This window comes from Heptranchias perlo, unplaced genomic scaffold, assembly GCF_035084215.1.
Source record: "Heptranchias perlo isolate sHepPer1 unplaced genomic scaffold, sHepPer1.hap1 HAP1_SCAFFOLD_185, whole genome shotgun sequence".
NCBI lineage: Eukaryota > Metazoa > Chordata > Chondrichthyes > Hexanchiformes > Hexanchidae > Heptranchias > Heptranchias perlo.
The window spans coordinates 472,189-494,197 of NW_027139128.1; the positions used below are offsets into that span (position 1 = coordinate 472,189).

Here is a 22,009-nt window from a genome sequence, read left to right on the forward strand (position 1 = left end):
GCTCTCGGTTGATGAGGTGACCCTGGGACTGTGCTTGCTCTCGGTTGATGAGGTGACCCTGGGACTGTGCTTACTCTCGGTTGGTGGTGTGACCCTGGGACTGTGCTTACTCTCGGTTGATGAGGTGGGCCCTGGGACTGTGCTTACTCTCGGTTGATGAGGTGGGCCCTGGGACTGTGCCTGCTCTCGGTTGGTGGTGTGACCCTGGGACTGTGCTTACTCTCGGTTGGTGGTGTGACCCTGGGACTGTGCTTACTCTCGGTTGGTGGTGTGACCCTGGGACTGTGCTTGCTCTCGGTTGATGAGGTGGCCAAGACACAGGAAATGACTGGATGTCAAAGACAAAAGAGGTCTGAAATAGCAGATTCTGAATCATCCATGATCTCAACCGTAGCCCGACCACAGGCTGCAGTCATCCAAAAGGCAGGGTTCGACTCGACTGGCTAAGAGGAAGGGAGAAGATTGTGAACAAGGAAAATGGCGCTGTGTGCAATGCAGTTGAATATCAGTGAAATACTTCACGTGCCAATCCCTCACTCTACCCAGTGCCCAGTGACTGAGCAGCCACCCTGACTGCAGTGGTGTGTGCTCCCAAAGGGACCTCGTCCTTTGATAAGGTGACCCTGGGACTGTGCTTGCTCTCGGTTGATGAGATGGCCGAGACACACGAAATGACTGGATGTCAAAGACAAATGAGGTCTGAAATAGCAGATTCTGTATCATCCAGCTCCTCGGCCCAGTCTAACGTCATCCAGTCCAGTGCCCACTAGTAAGGATCTGGTGCCAGTTAAGTTTACTGTAGATCTGCCCTCACCAATTCTGGCTCAATTTCTAGAGTCATTTGCAATTCAGATATTAACACAACTCACTAAATTAATCAAAACTGAAATGTTCAACAGAGCAGATAAAAAGGAAATGCTGGGAATTCCCAGCAGCATCTAAAAAGAGAAAAGATTAATATTTCAGGACCTTTGTTGGAACTGGGAGCTAACATCTGGCAGAGTACCTTCCATGAGAAGGTAACGCAGAATCAGTGCCGTGATGCATCTCACACAAAACAGAAAGTGCCAGGTTCTGACCCAAGTCTGCGCTGAGTTAGTTGATCTGCTGGCTCGAAGGGCCCTATGTGAAATTAGTTTGGCAGTCTCAGTCCAGCTCCTAGTGAGAATGTACCCATGCTGCCCCTAATTCGGCACTAGCTTTCCATCTCAGTCAGAGGGGCCACTGGACAGCTGGTGAGGGAAACAAAATATGTCACCTTGGTGAAGCTGGGATTGAGGCACGCTGTATGGGCAGAGTAGAGGAGGCTTTGCTCTGCATCTGTTTCCATCCCTGGTCTGTGCTGAGTTGGCTGATTGCAGCCGTAGCACTGCCCAGTGACCCCTGCACAAAGGTGCCTGTGTGTGGGCAGTGGATGACGACACGATCAGGCTCATGACTTCCTCCACGGGCGAATAGCCACTCACCAGCTGCATAGACCTGAGGAACGGTCACTCGGGAGAGGTACTGGACTAATACCCAGCAAGACTGTGAGAGCAGGGGATACAAGTGGCCAAGAACAAACACTCCTGAGGGGCAGTTTCTTCCATCTTGCAGTGAAACAGACAAGCTGGGGGTTTTTTTATTCATTCATGGGATGTGGGCGTCGCTGGCATTTATTGCCCATCCCTAATTGCCCTTGAGAAGGTGGTGGTGACACCAGCTAAAGGGGAATTTCAGAACACATCCGTTTCTCTGGTCTTTAACCCATTCCCGTCAGTTCATGCTGACTCAACCACTATAGTTATTGTATTTTAAAATTAAAACCAAGAGCCACTTGTTTTGAATACACAAATACCATCATCACACCCAGCTGTTCGTGGGACACAAGAGTGGGGCTGTGGTACCTTACAGGAGCGGCTGCAGCAGTGACCATTCATTTACCACCATGGGAAATACCTACACCCGCAGCTTCTTGGTGTTAGCATCGAATTACTGGCCAGTTGTCCAACCCTGTTCTCATTCACCCTCTGCACCCCGCAGCATTCAATGAATTGCAGTGAGGAGCAGGGACACTGGCCAATTTCTTTGCCCCACTTATCGCAAGGGTGCTGAGGTCAATTGAGGCAGCTGATTTACTGCTCGAGCAGTGACCAGCTGACTCAGCACTGCCCAGGGAATGACCGGGGAGTGAAATCCATTCTTCTCTAAAGACGGATTACCTTTATCTCCTTGTGGTGAAACGACGATTTGCAGAATTTGCAGTTGAGGTTTCTTTCGGGACACTCTCGTTCCACGTGCCGGGAGAGGTCAAGCTGGCGCACCATCCTGCTGCACGCCTCGCACGGTTTCAGCGTATACTCACACCTTCCCTCATGCTCAGCCTGCAACACAGCAACAGATTCAGGTAATGGCGACACAGTCAGCTCTCTGCACGTCTACAGCAATCGCAGGGGAAGCAAGAGTCGGGGATTCCCTCACAGAGGCTGGTTCACGCTCCATCCGCCCGATCTTTGGTTGTCACTGCATTCCCACTGACACGTGGGCTCAGCCAGCGTGCGACACCCTCATTCTCAGACTTCTCCCCGCGTCCACCTTTAAAGTTGCACCGTGCCACTCAACACGAGGCCAAAAGGGCACTTCCAGCATATTATGAATTGGATACCAGGTGGTGAAGGATAGAATTCTGGAGCCTGCTCTTCAGTTGCTTCCAAGCCTTTATTCACAGAGATCCTATTACACACCCTCCGATAAATGGATACAAGAGAGGCCCCAATTGATACCGACCACCTGAATACAATTAACACTAATTGCTATAAATCGTCATGATACAATTAACACAGCACTCACTAAATTCAATAGGAGAGAGTCTTTGGCTCAGTGGTAGTATTCCCATCTCTGAGCCAGAAAGTGCAGGGTTCAAACCCTCGCTCTAGACAGTCCTGGCGAGCGGAGCTCCGGGCAGTTGTGGGGAGCGGAGTCTGGACCCCTGGCCAGTCCCAGGGAGCGGAGCCCCGGGCGGGAGCGGGGAGCGGAGCCCCGGGCGGGAGCGGGGAGCGGAGCCCCGGGCGGGAGCGGGGAGCGGAGCCCCGGGCGGGAGCGGGGAGCGGAGCCCCGGGCGGGAGCGGGGAGCGGAGCCCCGGGCGGGAGCGGGGAGCGGAGTCCCGGGGAGCGGAGTCCCGGGGAGCGGAGCCCCGGGGAGCGGAGCCCCTGGCAGTCCCGGGGAGCGGAGCCCCGGGCAGTCCCGGGGAGCGGAGCCCCGGGGAGCGGAGCCCCGGGGAGCGGAGCCCCGGGGAGCGCAGCCCCGGGGAGCGGAGCCCCGGGGAGCGGAGCCCCGGGGAGCGCAGCCCCGGGGAGCGGAGCCCCGGGGAGCGGAGCCCCGGGGAGCGGAGCCCCGGGGAGCGCAGCCCCGGGGAGCGCAGCCCCGGGGAGCGCAGCCCCGGGGAGCGCAGCCCCGGGGAGCGCAGCCCCGGGGAGCGCAGCCCCGGGGAGCGCAGCCCCGGGGAGCGGAGCCCCGGGCAGTCCCGGGGAGCGGAGTCCCGGGGAGCGGAGTCCCGGGCAGTCCCGGGGAGCGGAGTCCCGGGCAGCGCAGTCCCGGGCAGCGCAGTCCCGGGCAGCGCAGTCCCGGGCAGCGCAGTCCCGGGCAGCGCAGTCCCGGGCAGCGCAGTCCCGGGCAGCGCAGTCCCGGGCAGCGCAGTCCCGGGCAGCGGAGACCGGAGCTCTGGACGTTCGTGGAGACTGGAGCCCTAGACAGTCCCGAGGAGCGGAGTCCGGAACTCTGGCTCTGAATTCTGTGTTGACGTCTAGCGGGATACTTGTGTCCAGTGGCCGTTGGTCCCCCCCCACTTCCTCATTGTATGGATTGTGGGAGCCCATAAAACCCTCCTGCTGTAAAGGACTAACCCCCCCACCCCCATCGACAGGTATAAAGTTGATATAAAGAGTGTTCACGTTGTGGCCAGTCAGACTGTTAATCAGCCTGCGAATCCTTCCACTACTTCACACTGTTCTCCAAGGGAAGAGCGTGAAGATATAAAAACAATAACTAAATCCAATAAAATTCACCTGGGCGGATGGGAGAGGGAATCAAACGGCCCAGAATCTAAATATAATCAGAGATCTGCAACCAGACAGTGTCAGTAAATAAATCAGTTCAACATAGCAACATGGGAATTACTGGATGAGAAAAGACCAAGGTCCATCGAATTGGCCTTCTACTGCCCTGGGAGTCACATGATACAATGATAATGGAGTTGTTGACTAATCTCAGGAATCAATCTCCAATTAGTCTGAGGAATCCCCCAGTGGGTGAAAGTTTTGGGAACCACAGGTCCAAAGTCACCTGTTCCTCCTGACATGCTACACCTACCACATGTCATGTGACAAATCACTGACAAAGAATTCTCCTGTTGTCTCGACGGGAACCACGCGGTGTGATACTGAGCCACACAGAGTAGGAAGGGCCTAGGTTCAATCCCCAAGTTGTGCTGAGCTGGCTGATTTCAGTGGTAAAATTAGCTCAGTACCTGGGGGATGAGAGGGAAGAGAGAAACAAAAACAGCTAGGATTTCTGCTCCTTATCCAGTGAACCCCCTGGAAAATGTATGTATGTATGTATGTGTGTGTGCATGTACCTGCCCTGGGAGTGTTTGATGGGACAGTGTAGAGGGAGCTTTACTCTGTATCTAACCCGTGCTGTACCTGCCCTGGGAGTGTTTGATGGGACAGTGTAGAGGGAGCTTTACTCTGTGTCTAACCCGTGCTGTACCTGCCCTGGGAGTGTTTGATGGGACAGTGTAGAGGGAGCTTTACTCTGTATCTAACCCGTGCTGTACCTGCCCTGGGAGTGTTTGATGGGACAGTGTAGAGGGAGCTTTACCCTGTAGCTAATCCGTGCTGTACCTGCCCTGGGAGTGTTTGATGGGACAGTGTAGAGGGAGCTTTACTCTGTATCTAACCCGTGCTGTACCTGCCCTGGGAGTGTTTGGAAAGTTCAGAGGGAACTTTACTCTTTGATTCTGACCTCGAGTACCCAGCAGCTGGTGCTCCATTCCCCAGTACTGACACCCATTCATCTACCGAGAACAGCACAGAGGTTCACCCAAGGTTTCGCCTTTTTAAAAAAATTGTAAAAATATTACAGCCACTTCATCTGAAAACATCCAGAGACTGAGGTAAAAGTGGACGTGAAGCTTCACTCTTTAAACACACAAGCAGTTTTGTGAACAAAAGCACCAGATGAAGTTGAAAAACATGTTATTGCAGCTATGGGTGGTGTGCTCGATAATCACTACCCCATTTAGAGCAGTAAATCTTTGGGACTTTCCACTCTGCTGTGTTATTTAAAACTCAAAGGGCTGTTGTGGAGTCTCAGGGACTTTCCAAGCAGTAAATCTGTAGCCCTGATCAAACAAACCACTGAGCCAAAGGGCGTGAGCCAGCTGCAGCTGGGTTTGCAGAGGTCAGATCATTAACCATTGCTGCAGGCCTCAGTCAGTGAAGCCTGGGGTTACTGCACAGTGGACAGAAGGATTGGTGCATGAAGCAGTCTGCATTCCAGCCATGGCTTCAACAGTGATTCTTTACTTAATGTACACGTCAGCATTATTTGCCACAATCTCACAAAAGTGTCATCTCCACTTAAACCCATTTAGCACCGACCTCAACCCTTAACAAGTATCAACAATCTCCCTGATAGACCAAACATTTGATGTCTATGCAGCAAAATCTTTTGCCTAACAGGGGATCAGTGGGTAGAAGACTGCTGATTGTGTAGAGGTGAGGTGCTGTCTTGTAGCGTGACTAACATTTCTCTCTTTTCTTACCCCACTTCTAAAGATGCTGATTTGTGTTGGGATGCAGTTCCAGGGCAGTCACAGCCCTGCGGTATCTCACCAAATGAAGAGTCTGCATACACAAGCCAGACACTGAGATTATGCAGGCTATTGGTCTGTGGGAGCATCACAGCTAATCCCAATCTCGTTGTCACCTGGCGCTCACAGGAATACTTTCCCGCAGAAGCCATCAGGAGCAGGAATCCTGCTCAGTTCTTCATACTGAGGAGGCACTGAGTCTAACGGCAACACCCTGTCCTTTCCCAACAGAGACCAGCTGACTCAGCACAACCAGCGAATGAAACCTGGGCCCTTCATGCTCAGTCCCACACACTGCACTCACTCACCAAAATTGAAACACACACTCAGGCAACCCACTGAGCTCTTCATTTCCAATAATTGGAAGATGACAGGGTGGGCATTGAATGAAGACCCATGGCCAGTAGCCACATGTGCGTTTGACTGAGCGAACTCTGGCTTCCCTCAAACAACAGCGAATGTGGGGCCCACGTTTAAAACAGAGGTGAGGAACTTTCAATTGTTATGTTAGTGAAGGCAGTGAGTAATCAAGCCAAGCAGACCAAAAGTTTCCCGTTTTGATTGGTGATCCGGACGGAGTTAGCCATTCTCAGCTGAGGTGACAGTAGAGGTGCTACAATCGGCTGGAGTATCAGCCGGGGTCCCCACTCCCGATCACTGTCCACTGTCCCCTGCTGGATCGTGCACGTGTAGACATCGGATGAGGACAGAGCAGGCTCAAATGTGATGCCCCCAGTAGTTGAATATGCCTGACAACACACTGTCTGGACTCGCACATGGAGTGTGGTGAGGAGAGGTGCTGAGGGCACCTTTGGAACCTGCCCAGTAAGGAGTCAGTGCCTTCAGAAGCGGAAGAGAGGAAAGGCAAAGGGATTCCATACTGATCACTGAGCTGCATTAATTTTTTTTTTATTCGTTCACGGGATGTGGGCATCGCTGGCAAGGCCGGCATTTATTGCCCATCCCTAATTGCCCTTGAGAAGGTGGTGGTGAGCCGCCTTCTTGAACCGCTGCAGTCCGTGTGGTGACGGTTCTCCCACAGTGCTGTTAGGAAGGGAGTTCCAGGATTTTGACCCAGCGACGATGAAGGAACGGCGATATATTTCCAAGTTGGGATGGTGTGTGACTTGGAGGGGAACGTGCAGGTGGTGTTGTTCCCATGCGCCTGCTGCCCTTGTCCTTCTAGGTGGTAGAGGTCACGGGTTTGGGAGGTGCTGTCGAAGAAGCCTTGGCGAGTTGCTGCAGTGCATCCTGTGGATGGTGCACACTGCAGCCACAGTGCGCCGGTGGTGAAGGGAGTGAATGTTTAGGGTGGTGGGTGGGGTGCCCATCAAGCGGGCTGCTTTATCTTGGATGGTGTCGAGCTTCTTGAGTGTTGTTGGAGCTGCACTCATCCAGGCAAGTGGAGAGTATTCCATCACACTCCTGACTTGTGCCTTGTAGATGGTGGAAAGGCTTTGGGGAGTCAGGAGGTGAGTCACTCGCCGCAGAATACCCAGCCTCTGACCTGCTCTCGTAGCCACAGTATTTATATGGCTGGTCCAGTTAAATTTCTGGTCAATGGTGACCCCCAGGATGTTGATGGTGGGGGATTCGGCGATGGTAATGCCGTTGAATGTCAAGGGGAGGTGGTTAGACTCTCTCTTGTTGGAGATGGTCATTGCCTGGCACTTATCTGGCGCGAATGTTACTTGCCACTTATCAGCCCAAGCCTGGATGTTGTCCAGGTCTTGCTGCATGCGGGCTCGGACTGCTTCATTATCTGAGGGGTTGCGAATGGAACTGAACACTGTGCAGTCATCAGCGAACATCCCCATTTCTGACCATATGATGGAGGGAAGGTCATTGATGAAGCAGCTGAAGATGGTTGGGCCGAGGACACTGCCCTGAGGAACTCCTGCAGCAATGCCCTGGGGCTGAGATGCTTGGCCTCCAACAACCACTACCATCTTCCTTTGTGCTAGGTATGACTCCAGCCACTGGAGAGTTTTCCCCCTGATTCCCATTGACTTCAATTTTACTAGGGCTCCTTGGTGCCACACTCGGTCAAATGCTGCCTTGATATCAAGGGCAGTCACTCTCACCTCGCATGTTCCACAGAGGGTTACAGCACAAAGGAAGCCTCTCACCCACCCTCTGCGTCGCTTTATTCAACATTTTCTGAAAATCCATACACTACCGTTCAGTTCAATAAACTTAAATTTGTCAAACATGACTTGTCTTTAACAAATACAAGTTCACCGTCCATTTCTAAATGCTTATTAATTTTATCTTGAATTATGGATTCTAAGAGTTTGCCCATCACCGACCTTAGACTAGCTGGTCCATAGTGACCTGGTTTATCCGTCTCTCTCTCTCTCTCTCTCGGACAGACAGAGGTTTTACACGGCTGCTCTCCGGTCCCACGGCACAATCTACATATTTAACTCAACAGCCCACGGTGCAACTATCAGGGTCCAGTGACTCATCACCTCAAGTTCTGATCATTCTTTCCAGAACTAATCTCTTTTCTCCAGTTATCAGTTGTTCTATAACCTCAAGTAAACCATCATTTATAAAAACCGATGCTAAATGTTTAATATCCCTGCCATGCCTTCATCTCCAGTTAGACTCTCCCCTTCATCCCTGAGTGGTCCTGTCCTCTCTAACTATTCAAATACTTTTAAATTCTTTACTATTTCCTTTTATCTGCCAGCCTTTTTCATATTCCCTTTATGCCTGTCTAATCTCCCTTTTCTCCTCCCCATCAGACTTTCGGCATTCCTGTTTTCTCTACTGTTGTTACTCCTAACTTTCTCATGTGCCTCCCTCTAAATTTCAGATTAGTTTTAACCTCTATTTATCCATGGAATTCCATTCTTTGATGCACCCTCTTTTCACCTTATAGGAATATATCTATTTTTCTCTATCCATCTGATGTTTGAAGATTCCCCACTGCTGACTCAGGGACCCGTATTCTAACTTTTCTTGCCATTTACTTTGGGCCAGATCTCTAATCTTGCCTTTTGAACCTTGCCTTTTTCAAATCCAGCACCCTTACCTTTGACTCTTTTACTTTCAGATTAAACTGATGTTGTGGTTGCTATTTCCCAATTCTTCTCCTACTCTCACATCAGTTATTTGCAGTCAGACTGCTAGTGAGGTGGTTTCTGCACAATCATTTCAGCCGTGCAAACAGTGAGAAGTTTCAAGTTCAAACTACAACTAACAAATGCAGCACAAAAACCTGATACCAGTAAAACCACAGTAACAATCTTGAGTTATAGTCTCTAACTAATCTCATCTAGGTATGGAAATGAAGTCAAATTCATGCACATCATCCCCCCACTAGTAATGAACACAGCCAGAACTCAAAGACGGGATTTACATGAGTCTTACGGGAAATTAGATCAGAATAGCAGAATCAACACATCCCGAGAGTACGTTTACCCAGAAGGTTTAATGAGAAATTAAATTGTCTGGTTCCACTCTGAGCTATCTTAAATCTCCTGTAATGACTTCTCTTTCCACCCCGTCACCTTGGGAATCCTCCCCAGGAATCCAATCTTGACATCTTATTCAACCTCAAGCTGAGCTAAAGGCCCCATATCCTCTCCATCACAAAGACCAACTACTTCCACCTTCATAACAATGCCCACTTACCTCAGCCCATCTGCTGCTGAAACCCTCATCCATGCCTTTGTCACCTACAGACTCGACTATTCCAATGCTCTCCTGGCCGGCCTCCCATCCTCCACTCTCCGTAAACATCAGCTCATCCAAAATTCTGCTGCCTGTATACTATTCCGCACGAAGTCTCGCTCACCCATCATGCCTGCGCTCGCTGAGCTACATTGGCTCCCAGCACCTCATATTGTGTTTAAATCCCTCCATGGCCTCACCCCTCCCTGGCTCGGTAATCACTTCCAGTCTGACACCCTCTCCCCAGACTTTCCATTCCTCTGGCTTTGGCCTCTTGTACATCCCCCCTCTTCTTTCGTCCCACCAATGGTGGCTGTGCCTTCAGCCAACAAGGCCTCTCGCTATGGAGTTCAGTCTCTAAACATTTCCATTTCCATCTCCACCTTTAAAACCCACCTCTTCGACCAAGCTTATGGGCACCCCTTCCAATATCTCTTTCTTTGGCTTGGCGTCCATTTTGCAGCTCCATGAAGCGCCCTGGGATGTCTTTCTATGTTAAAGGCATTGCACTCCAGTGCAGTACCGAGGGAGCGCTGCACTGCCGGAGGGTCAGTACCGAGGGAGCGCTGCACTGCCGGAGGGTCAGTACCGAGGGAGCGCTGCACTGCCGGAGGGTCAGTACCGAGGGAGCGCTGCACTGCCGGAGGGTCAGTACCGAGGGAGCGCTGCACTGCCGGAGGGTCAGTACCGAGGGAGCGCTGCACTGCCGGAGGGTCAGTACCGAGGGAGCGCTGCACTGCCGGAGGGTCAGTACCGAGGGAGCGCTGCACTGCCGGAGGGTCAGTACCGAGGGAGCGCTGCACTGCCGGAGGTGCAGTACCGAGGGAGTGCTGCACTGTTGAAGTGGCTGCCTTTCTGATGAGATGTTAAACCGAGGCCCCGTCTGCCCTCTCAGGTGGATGTAAAAGATCTCATGGCACCATTTGGAAGAAGAGCGGGGGGTTCTCCCCGGTGTCCTGGGGCCGATATTTATCCCTCATCCAGCATCACTAAAACATGTTATCTGGTCATCATCGCATTGCTGCCAAGTTTCCCACATTACAACAGCGACTACACTTCAAAAGTACTTCATTGGCTACAAAGCGCTTTGGGATGTCCTGAGGTCGTGAAAGGTGCGATAGAAATGCAAGTTGTTCCAGTTTACAGTTTCTTTCCCCAGCCCCAATTGTTTTCCTCTCTTAAAAGTTCCCACTGGGGTTAAGCTCCATAGGTGCCAGCTGCCGGGGGGGGTGTGACCTTCGACAGCGAGAGTTAGCAAGTGATTCATGGAGGGGAGGGAGCATCACAGCCCAGTCCAATCCTAACCTCAGTCAATGTCCACACACAATAAGCAGTCCAGTCGGGGTCGCTGGATAGTGATCAGGAGTAGGAACCCTGCCTGATTTTCCAGTCCCCAGGTCATCTGAAGAACCCCCACCTCCTTCAGATGCCATCGGGCCTGCTGCCCATGTCCAGCCTTTTCAGATTTCCAGCCTTCATGTTAACCCTTTTCTCTCACCTCATATTCCCTGACAGTGCCCTTCCATGGGCAGTCTTCGTTACTACAAACTGCAGGCAGATTGTCCAGCTCCCTGCGAGCCGCATTGTCCGGGAAAGCCTAAAGGAGGGAAGAAGAATACAACGATGAGTACTCCCATCCAGGAACTCGCTCAGGTTACTTCGTACAGTGAGATAGATCAATATCCGCTGAGGAAGGGGATTGTGACTGAGAAAGGTATTAAAAGCACTGCTTCATATTTTTCCAGCGGAGATATTACATAAAATTACACAGAATCTACAGCACAGAAACAGGCCATTCGGCCCAACAGGTCCATGTCAGTGTTTATGCTCCACACAAGCCTCCTCTCACCTTATTTTATCTCACCTTATTTTATCTCACCCTATCAGCATAACCTGTTATTCCTTTCTCCCTCATGTGTTTATCTAGCTTCCCCTCAAAAGCATCTGTGCTATTTGCCTCAACTACTCCTTGTAGTAGCACATTCCACATTCTTACCACTCACCGGATAAAGAAGTTTCTCCTGAATTCCCTATTTGATTTATTAATGACTATCTTACATTTACTGTCCTAGTTTTGGTCTGCCCCACGAGTGGAAACATCTTCTCTACATCTCGGTGTGCAGGGTGGGAATCCCTCAGACAGGGACGCTGGATGGACTGGACAGGATGAGCCGAATGGCCTATCTCAACAACTACGTGTACAGCAGAATCACCAATACTACGAGTGCAGGACCAGCAAACATCTACTCAGAAACAACAAACTCAAGCAGTGCTGTTAATCTGCTTGGTACCAACACACTAGGAAAATCCAATACACCAATACACTTCAACACGGTGCAATACACTGTGTGTGATACTTTTAATCCATCCTCCCTCATTGCTCCCCTCAGTGACAGACCAGTACTCACCAGTCCTGTACCCCAGTGTTATACAGTGAGACCTGTACCCACCAGTACTGTACCCCAGTGTTATACAGGGACAGACCTGTACCCACCAGTACTGTACCCCAGTGTTATACAGGGACAGACCTGTACCCACCAGTACTGTACCCCAGTGTTATACAGGGACAGACCTGTACCCCCCAGTACTGTACCCCAGTGTTATACAGGGACAGACCTGTACCCACCAGTACTGTACCCCAGTGTTATACAGGGACAGACCTGTACCCCCCAGTACTGTACCCCAGTGTTATACAGTGACAGACCTGTTCCCACCAGTACTGTACCCCAGTGTTATACAGGGACAGACCTGTACCCACCAGTACTGTACCCCAGTGTTATACAGGGACAGACCTGTACCCACCAGTACTGTATCCCAGTGTTATACAGGGACAGACCTGTACCCACCAGTACTGTACCCCAGTGTTATACAGGGACAGACCTGTACCCACCAGTACTGTACCCCAGTGTTATACAGGGACAGACCTGTACCCACCAGTACTGTACCCCAGTGTTATACACTGACAGACCTGTACCCACCAGTACTGTACCCCAGTGTTATACAGGGACAGACCTGTACCTACCAGTACTGTACCCCAGTGTTATACAGGGACAGACCTGTACCCACCAGCACTGTACCCCAGTGTTATACAGTGACAGACCTGTACCCACCAGTACTGTACCCCAGTGTTATACAGGGACAGACCTGTACCCACCAGTACTGTACCCCAGTGTTATACAGTGAGACCTGTACCCACCAGTACTGTACCCGTGTTATACAGGGACAGACCTGTACCCACCAGTACTGTACCCCAGTGTTATACAGGGACAGACCTGTACCCACCAGTACTGTACCCCAGTGTTATACACTGACAGACCTGTACCCACCAGTACTGTACCCCAGTGTTATACAGGGACAGACCTGTACCCACCAGCACTGTACCCCAGTGTTATACAGTGACAGACCTGTACCCACCAGCACTGTACCCCAGTGTTATACAGTGACAGACCTGTACCCACCAGTACTGTACCCCAGTGTTATACAGGGACAGACCTGTACCCACCAGTACTGTACCCCAGTGTTATACAGTGAGACCTGTACCCACCAGTACTGTACCCGTGTTATACAGTGACAGACCTGTACCCACCAGCACTGTACCCCAGTGTTATACAGTGACAGACCTGTACCCACCAGTACTGTACCCGTGTTATACAGTGACAGACCTGTACCCACCAGTACTGTACCCCAGTGTTATACAGTGACAGACCTGTACCTACCAGTACTGTACCCACCAGTACTGTACCCCAGCGTTATGCAGTGACAGACCTGCACCCACCAGTACTGTACCCGTTCAACAGTGACAGACCTGTACCCACCAGTACTGTACCCCAGTATTTTGAAAGTAATTACTGACTGATGGCCGGCGCGGACACGATGGGCCGAAGGGCCTCTATCCGTGCTGTATAACTCTATGACTCTATGACTCTGCTTCCATGGGGAGATTTAATAGAGATGTTCAAAATTATGAGGAGTTTTGACAGGGAGGGAGACACTGTTTCCACTGGCAGGAGATTCGGTAACCAGAGGACATAGATTTAAGATAATTGGCAAATGACCGAGAGGGGAGGTGAGGAGAATTTTTTTTATGCAGCGAGTTGTTATGATCTGGAATGCACTGCCTGAAAGGGTGGTGAAAGCAGATTCAATAATTACTGTCAAAAGGGAATTGGACATTTACTTAAAAAAAGGAAAAATTGCAGGGCTATGAGGAAAGAGCAGAGCAGTAGGGAAACAGCAGGGCGTGGGACTAATTGGATAGCTCTTTCAAAGAGCTGGCACAGTCATGAAGGGCCGAATGATTCTATGATACAGACACCCTTGTGTCAACAAACAGTCCTAGATCAGGTTATAGTGAGCAAATTAAAACTCCTTCTACCCTGCTGCTTCCACCACCCCCCCAACCCCGGTGATGGGACATGGGGGCTGTGCCATGTAATTTTCCCCCACTCTGGTGATGGGACATGGGGGCTGTGTCATGTGATTTTCCCCCACTCTGGTGATGGAACATGGGGGCTGTGTCATGTGATTTTCCCCCACTCCGGTGATGGAACATGGGGGCTGTGCCATGTGATTTTCCCCCACCCCGGTGATGGGACATGGGGGCTGTGCCATGTGATTTTCCCCCACCCCGGTGATGGTACATGGGGGCTGTGCCATGTGATTTTCCCCCACTCTGGTGATGGGACATGGGGGCTGTGTCATGTGATTTTCCCCCACTCCGGTGATGGTACATGGGGGCTGTGTCATGTGATATTCCCCCACTCCGGTGATGGGTCAACGCCAGCAAAAGAAAAAAAATGTCGACAAACCCAATCGTTCTATTCCCTTTCAATCACTGCATGGAAGCTGGGGTGACCCTGCCTCCTAACAGCATTCTCTTGCCTTCTTTTGCCAGACAACACCTCACGTTTATATCATGCCTTCAACGTGGAAACACGTCCCAAGGCATTCAGAAGGCCGCAATCAGGAAAATAGACACCGAGCCAAAGAAGGAGCTATCAAGAGGGTGACCAAAAGCTTGGTCAGAGAGTTGGTTTTAAGGAGGATCTTAAAGAAGGAAATGGATATGGAGAGGTGGAGAGGTTTAAGGAGGGAATTTCAAAGCGTTGGGCCTAGGCAGCTGAAGGCAGGCCACCAATGGTGGAGTGAAGGGAAGTGGGGGATGCTCAAGAGGCCGGAGTCTGAGGAAAGGAGAATTTGAGGAGGGGCTGGAGGAGGTTACAGAGATAGGGAGGCGTGAGTTGTGAACCAAGAAAAGGAGAGGGAACTCTCGCTGCAGGCCAACATTGCTTTCAGTCGGTTTGCTCCATAATGCAGTGTATTTTTTACAAATTTGAGACAACAAAAGAAAATAGGAAATGCAGGATGAAGTGTTTTATTAAAAGGGTGGTGAGTATGTGGAACAGATTACTGGCACAGGTGGTGGGACAAGAAACCTTAATGGGTTTTAAAAAGGAACTAGACAGGTTCTTAACAACAAATGGGATTCAGGGTTATTAGAGATACACTAGGGGAATGCTGGGGATAGGTGGGCTAGATGGGCCGAAAGGCAACTGTTACCATGTTACTATGATCTCCACTATGGAGAAAGCTCAGTGTATCTAACACCCAGTCTCTGAGATAGAGTGGGGCATTTGCACTGTATTTTTTACTAACTCCTTGCTGAGTATTAGCTGATAATCCCCAAAGGGAGTCACAGGAAATTCTTACAATATTCATTGTTTTATTATTCAAATCTTTGTGGCCTTTTACTTACTGAGTTCACATCCAAAAGAGACAAAGGTTCTTCATAAATATTCTCTTTGATGCAGGCTGCACATCTCTGTGGGCCAGAGCTGGAAAAGAAAACACACAAATCAGCAGTCCAAATACGGCAGAATCAGGAAACCCTCTCCCCGCCAGAGTTCTCTCTCTCCTGGAGGCGCTGACCGTTACAAGGGTATGGCTGCATGGGTCCAGGTGTCCTCCAACACCTCATCCATTCTTCACGTCCAACTTTATTTATGGAATAGCAGAACAAGTCTCTCTGCAAGGTTTACTCTGGCACTGTGTACACAAGGTGCTGGGTTCGGAGGGTGTCAGTTCTTCAAAATGTGTAGAGCCTGATGTTGTTCATGTGGGGTGGGATGTGAATCACATGAGCCCAATCCTCAACAACAACAACAATAACTTGCATTTATATAGCACCTTTAACGTAGTAAAACGTCTTGAGGCACTTCACAGGAGCGATTATCAAACAAAATTTGACACTGAGCCACATAAGGAGGTATTACGACAGGTGACCAAAAGCTTGGTCAAAGAGGGAGGTTTTAAGGAGTGACTTAAAAGAGAGGTAGAAAGGCGGAGAGGTTTAGGGGGGGAATTCCAGAGCTTAGGACCTAGGCAGCTGAAGGCATGGCCGCCACTGGTGGAGCGATGAAAATCAGGGGTGCGCAAGAGACCACAATTGGAGGAGCACAGAGATCTTGGAGGGTTGTAGGGCTGGAGGAGGTTACAGAGATCGGGAGGGGCGAGGGCCATGGAGGGATTTGAAAACAAAGATGAGAATTTTAAAATCAAGGCATTCCCGGACCAGGAGCTAATGTAGGTCAACGAGAACAGGGATGATGGGTGAACGGGACTTGGTGCGAGTTAGGATACGGGCAGCAGAGTTTTGGATGAGCTCAAGTTTACTTTGAACATTTCTATCCGCAGTAACCCCTAAATAGCTTGAACAGCTTTTATTAGTGGGGATGTGTGCAAGGGGAAGAGAAAAAAACTTGGATACATAGACGGGGGTAGCTCACTGCAAGGTGGAGTCAGACAAAGCCCAGGAGAGCTGTATTTCCAAATGTCATTGACTGCAGAATTGTGCTAGGTAACGTCTCACTATTAACACTGTGTGTAAAACGCTCCTCTCAGAGAAAATAACCAACCCCCACACACTCATCCAGGAGATAACCGACCCGCCCATCAGGAAATAACCCCTGCCAGAGAAAATGACCACACACCCCACCCAAAAAATACACAAATACACCATTCCAGAGAAATATCCACCCTACACACACACCCAGAAGATAACTGACACACCCCCCCAGACCACTGTGCAGAGAATGACCCCTCTCCCACACACAACCCCACCCAGAAAATACTTTCTATCCTCCATGCACCCCCATTCACAAAATACCCCCTCTCCTCCATGCACCCCCAGTCACAAAATACCCCCTCTCCTCCATGCACCCCCATTCACAAAATACCCCCTCTCCTCCATGCACCCCCATTCACAAAATACCCCCTCACCTCCACGCACCCCCATTCACAAAATACCCCCTCACCTCCACGCACCCCCATTCACAAAATACCCCCCTCCTCCATACACCCCCATTCACAAAATACCCCCCTCCTCCATACACCCCCATTCACAAAATACCCCCCTCCTCCATACAACCCCATTCACAAAATACCCCCTCTCCTACATACACCCTATTCACAAAATACCCCCTCTCCTCCACACACCCCCATTCACAAAATACCCCCTCACCTCCACGCACCCCCATTCACAAAATACCCCCTCACCTCCATACACCCCCATTCACAAAATACCCCCTCTCCTCCATACACCCCCATTCACAAAATACCCCCCTCCTCCATACACCCCCATTCACAAAATACCCCCTCACCTCCACGCACCCCCATTCACAAAATACCCTCTCCTCCATACACCCCATTCACAAAATACCCCCTCACCTCCACGCACCCCCATTCACAAAATACCCCCTCTCCTACATACACCCCCATTCACAAAATACCCCCTCTCCTGCATGCACCCCCATTCACAAAATACCCTCTCCTCCATACACCCCATTCACAAAATACCCTCTCCTCCATACACCCCATTCACAAAATACCCTCTCCTCCATACACCCCATTCACAAAATACCCTCTCCTCCATACACCCCATTCACAAAATACCCTCTCCTCCATACACCCCATTCACAAAATACACACACAGACTGTTTGTTTCAGTTGGGGCACACAGACTGTTTGTTTCAGTTGGGGACACACCTTGTGGTTGATTTGACATTGCATGCCTGGCCCTGCTTGTAACACACTGCAACCTTTTCAACTATAAGAACATTTATACAAACTCAGTCATCTATACTTTCTAAAGATTATATCCTTCCATCTGCAAGTTAATGGGTGCTGTGGCTTTTTCTATCTTTATGTCTACAACAGACACTGCAATTTCTGGAGAGCCGAGTGCTTGCCTGAGCACAGCACCTGCTGTTTGCACAAGTGTCGTCCAATAGAAATCGGCAACCAGCCACAGGTGTGGCTATGGGAACACTGTAGTGGTCACGTGTACTAATTTTAGTAGAAACGCCTCACATACACTCACACGATACAGGTACATGTACTTCAGGTGTGTGTATTTAATTAATAAACATCTGCCACTATTCAGTGACCAAGGAAGTAAAGCACTCACAGTAGTCAAAAAACACTTGCATGCTCTGCTTTTTGACGTTCCATTTTATCAACAAGTGCACAAAAAGGTTAATCCTCACCTGCACACACCATGCGAACCTGAATATTGAGTTCACACACCCAACGACAGCGTCTATTACTCATATTTTATTTACTAAATCAGAAATGCAATTACGCACATCTGGATTCCCAATGAGCTACATGTGGCTAGAGGCTAATGAATTGGGCAGCATCGGATTACACAATGGCAAAGTAATACCTTGCAGAGCGACTTAGAAAGCAGCAAATATTCTGCTGATGTGAAAGGCCACTGCTGTGAGCAATCAAGATTTGCCATTCAGTCAAAGCCAGCACAGCCATCTTATTCCCATACTAAGTCCTAGGAGGAGCCTCTTCCAGGAGCTTTTGAATCATTGCATCGAGACTTCACCAAGTTCTGACTTGTACAGACATCTCTCCTCTCAATGTTTCAGGCAGTGAGAAACATAAAGGGTGGAGTTTTACTGGGACATGCTCCAACACACAGTGAAACAGTTCTAGGGACATTCACACCATGCTAATGAGGGGAGTAAAACAGTAACTCAATATATAGAACACACCAAGAAATTGTAGCTATCTATACAGTGCCCCATAGATGATACAGTGACACTGTCAGATACAGGAGAGTCCCACATTTGATGCAGAGCTGGCTGTTCTTAACCAGGGCAGCAGTAGGGCAGCTACAACTGACCTTAGTGCCCTGAGCTAAAGGGATACAAAGAAACAATTAACCAAGAGTTCTTGCTTCTGACCAGTGACCCCCTGCTCTCCTAGATCCAGTTCTGTTTATGAAGCTAGTTAGTAAATGTAACCAGATGGAGCTGAGTTCAGCACTACGTAGTGAGGCGCCTGTAGGAATGATTCAATCTGTGATCACAAGCCACGTCCACATAGTTAACTGAGATACCCCGAGTTCCTTTCACGCTATACAATGCAGTGTGAGGTGGTTTAATGTATAAACCCTGCGAACATGTCGAGTCGCCATTTTACACAAAGGATGTAAGGCACGGGTGAGGGGGGGGGGTGCAGAAAAGAGCAACAAAAAGGTTAAAATTCAGTCTCTGCAGTCCAGAGAGAAGGTATGAATGGACAAACTCAAAAATGTATAAAATATTAAATGGCTTAGATAAGGTCTTTCCTGAATACCGTATTAAAATAAGGCAGGGCAGAGGTCAAAAATATAAAGTAGTGAAAAACAAATTCAAATCAGAAAGCAAAAGCAATTGCTTCACATGAAATAAATCATAGAATCATACAGCACAGAAGGAGAACAATTAGCTCTCTGAAAGAGCTATCCAAATAGTCCCACTCCTCTGCTCTTACCCCATAGCCTTGGAAATTTCTCCCCTTCAATATTTATCCAATTTCCTTTTGAAAGTTATTATTGAATCTGCTTCCACCGCCCTTTCAGGCAGTGTATTCCAGATCATCACAACTCACTGAGTAAAAAATTTCTCATCTCCAACCTGGTTCTTTTGCCAATTATCTTAAATCTATATCCTCTGGTTACTGACCCTCCTGCCACTGGAAACAGTTTCTCCTTATTTACTCTATCAAAACCCTTCATGATTTTGAACACCTCGATCAAATCTCCCCTTAACCTTCTCTGCTCTAAGGAGAACAACCCCAGCTTCTCCAGTCTATCCAAATAACTGAAGTCCCTCATCGCTGGAATCATTCTAGTAAATCTCCTCCGCACCCTCTCTAAGGCCTCGACATCCTTCCTAAAGTGTGGTGCCCAGAATTGAACACAATACTCCAGCTGAGGCCTAACCAGTGTTTTATAAAGGTTTAGCATAACTTCCTTGCTTTTGTACTCTATGCCGCTGTTTATAAAACCAAGGATTCCGTATGCTTTTTGAACAGCCTTCTCAACTTGATCTGCCACCTTCAAAGATTTGATAATGTGAACCCTCAGGTCTCTCTGTTCCTGCACCCCCTTTAAAATTGTACCATTTAATTTATATTGCCTCACCTCATTTTTCCTTCGAAAATGCATCACTTCTCACTTCTCTGCATTAAATTACATCGGTCATGTGTCTGCCCATGGAAATAATCTACCAGGCAGTGGAGTAGAGACACAGATTTTAAGGGAACTTCAAACACAGGTGGCAGCCAGGCTGGGAGGAGTCAGAGGTGGAAGTCAGGCTAGGGGGGAGTCAGGCTGGAGGGTGTCAGAGTACAAGAAGGGCTGAATGGCCCACTCCTGTTCCTATTTGTGGCTGAGGTTGAAGGCTCTGCCACCAGTGGTGGGGTGGACAAGATGCAGAAAATGCCAGTGGGAGGACGCCAGGGTACAGCAGAGGATGTGAGGCTAGAGGAGGAGGTTGCAGAGATGGGGCGGGCTGAGGCTGCACAGTGATTGGAAGAGAGGGAACAGGAATTGTAAATTCACTGGTTGAAGAACAGGCAGTCGACCTAGGCTAGAAAGGACAGGGATGATACAGGCTTGTGGGACTTAAGTCAAGACAGGGTACGTGCGGCTGAGTTTTGGGCCAGTTGAAGTTAATGGAGGGAGCAGAAGGGGAGGCCGGCAAGGGGAACATTGGGAAAATTAAGTTGAGATGTGACAAAAATTTGGATAAGGGTTTCAGTGGCAGTACTGCAGAGGTGGAAGCAAGCACACTTGGCGATGAAAGAATACGCAGTTTGACGCACACTTCTGGTTCGAACAGGACACTGAGGCTTTGCATGGTATCCAGGAATAGACAGGGGTCAGTCGTAAGGGGGCAGAAGTTATAATGGGGGCTTCAGTCTTCCTGATGTTCAGTTGGAGGAACTGATGACCCATCTGTAACTTGGCTGTCAGTCAGATGATCAGAGAGGCCACAGGACTCCTGGTGTGGGAAATGGGAAAACTGGTGCAGGAGGGAGTACTCTTCTGAGTTTGGTTCTGAGGGACATTGTTGGAGTAGAGTACTGGGAGCCTAACTTAAACTTTGCTTAGTGCAAACACCGGATGCCTGAAATAGGGAGCTCCATTCCCCTAGCACTAACATTCCTCAGCTTGACGAGAGTGTGTTTTTTTTTTAAAAGGAACATGCACGTGTGGAGGAGAGCTTAGCTGTGATGCCCAAACAGTCAAAGAGGCAATAAAGGTTACTGGCTGGGTCACACATGAAGATTGAGCAGTGGGAGGACGATGTCACCTGTGGAAATGTACCCCAGTAAGGGTCAGCTGGGATCAGGTGAGGGAGAAAGCAGAAGGGACTTTTTTTTAATAAAGTGCCGCTGTGTGCAGTTTTGTAGCGGTGCACGTTTGGGAACTGTCAACTCGCAATCTCTTACCTGACAATCCTCTTCAAACAGGACGCACAGTAGCGGTGACCACATTGTGCCTGGAAGGGTTTCCGCAGGATTCCGTGGCACTCGAAGCACAGGTACTTCCCTTCAACTTTTGTTGCCAAAATTTCTTTAGGAAAACCAGTGTGATTCCCCGCACCTTGGGATTCTAATGAATTAGGTGGGCTCCTCTCACTCCTTGCTGCCATGTGTTATAAGCTCCACTCCTGCCAGCTTTCCTGTAACAAAGGGGAAAGAATATACGTTATTAAACCATTACAAGTCGATTAGATTTGAAAAAATTTGAAAGATGTATCTGACCCATACTGGACCTGACCTGGGAGTGTTTGATGGGACAGTGTAGAGGGAGCTTTACTCTGTATCTAACCCGTGCTGTACCTGACCTGGGAGCGTTTGATGGGACAGTGTGGAGGGAGCTTTAGTCTGTATCTGAACTGTGCTATACCTGCCCTGGGAGTGTTTGATGGGATCGTGTAGAGGGAGCTTTACTCTGTATCTTATCTGTACTGTACTGCTCTGGGAGTGTTTGATGGGACAGTGTAAGAATATAAGAACATAAGAAATAGGAGCAGGAGTAGGCCATACGGCCTCTTGAGCCTGCTCCGCCATTCAATAAGATCATGGCTGATCTTCTACCTCAACTCCACTTTCCCGCCCGATCCCCATATCCC

General features: G+C 49.5%; 1 protein-coding gene across 1 annotated transcript in view; it reads right to left on the reverse strand.

Moving 5' to 3' along the window:
* The window catches only part of LOC137309864 (TNF receptor-associated factor 2-like), a 66,813-nt gene that overhangs the window by 37,245 nt on the left and 7,559 nt on the right, over positions 1-22,009 (reverse strand). Inside the window, exons 2-5 of the mRNA XM_067977879.1 lie at positions 21,324-21,556; positions 15,289-15,367; positions 11,032-11,130; positions 2,202-2,363 (exon numbers count right to left, since the gene is read on the reverse strand). Coding sequence (XP_067833980.1) covers positions 2,202-2,363; positions 11,032-11,130; positions 15,289-15,367; positions 21,324-21,526 — 543 coding nt within the window. The 5' untranslated portion in view covers positions 21,527-21,556. The remainder of the gene's footprint in view (positions 1-2,201; positions 2,364-11,031; positions 11,131-15,288; positions 15,368-21,323; positions 21,557-22,009) is intronic.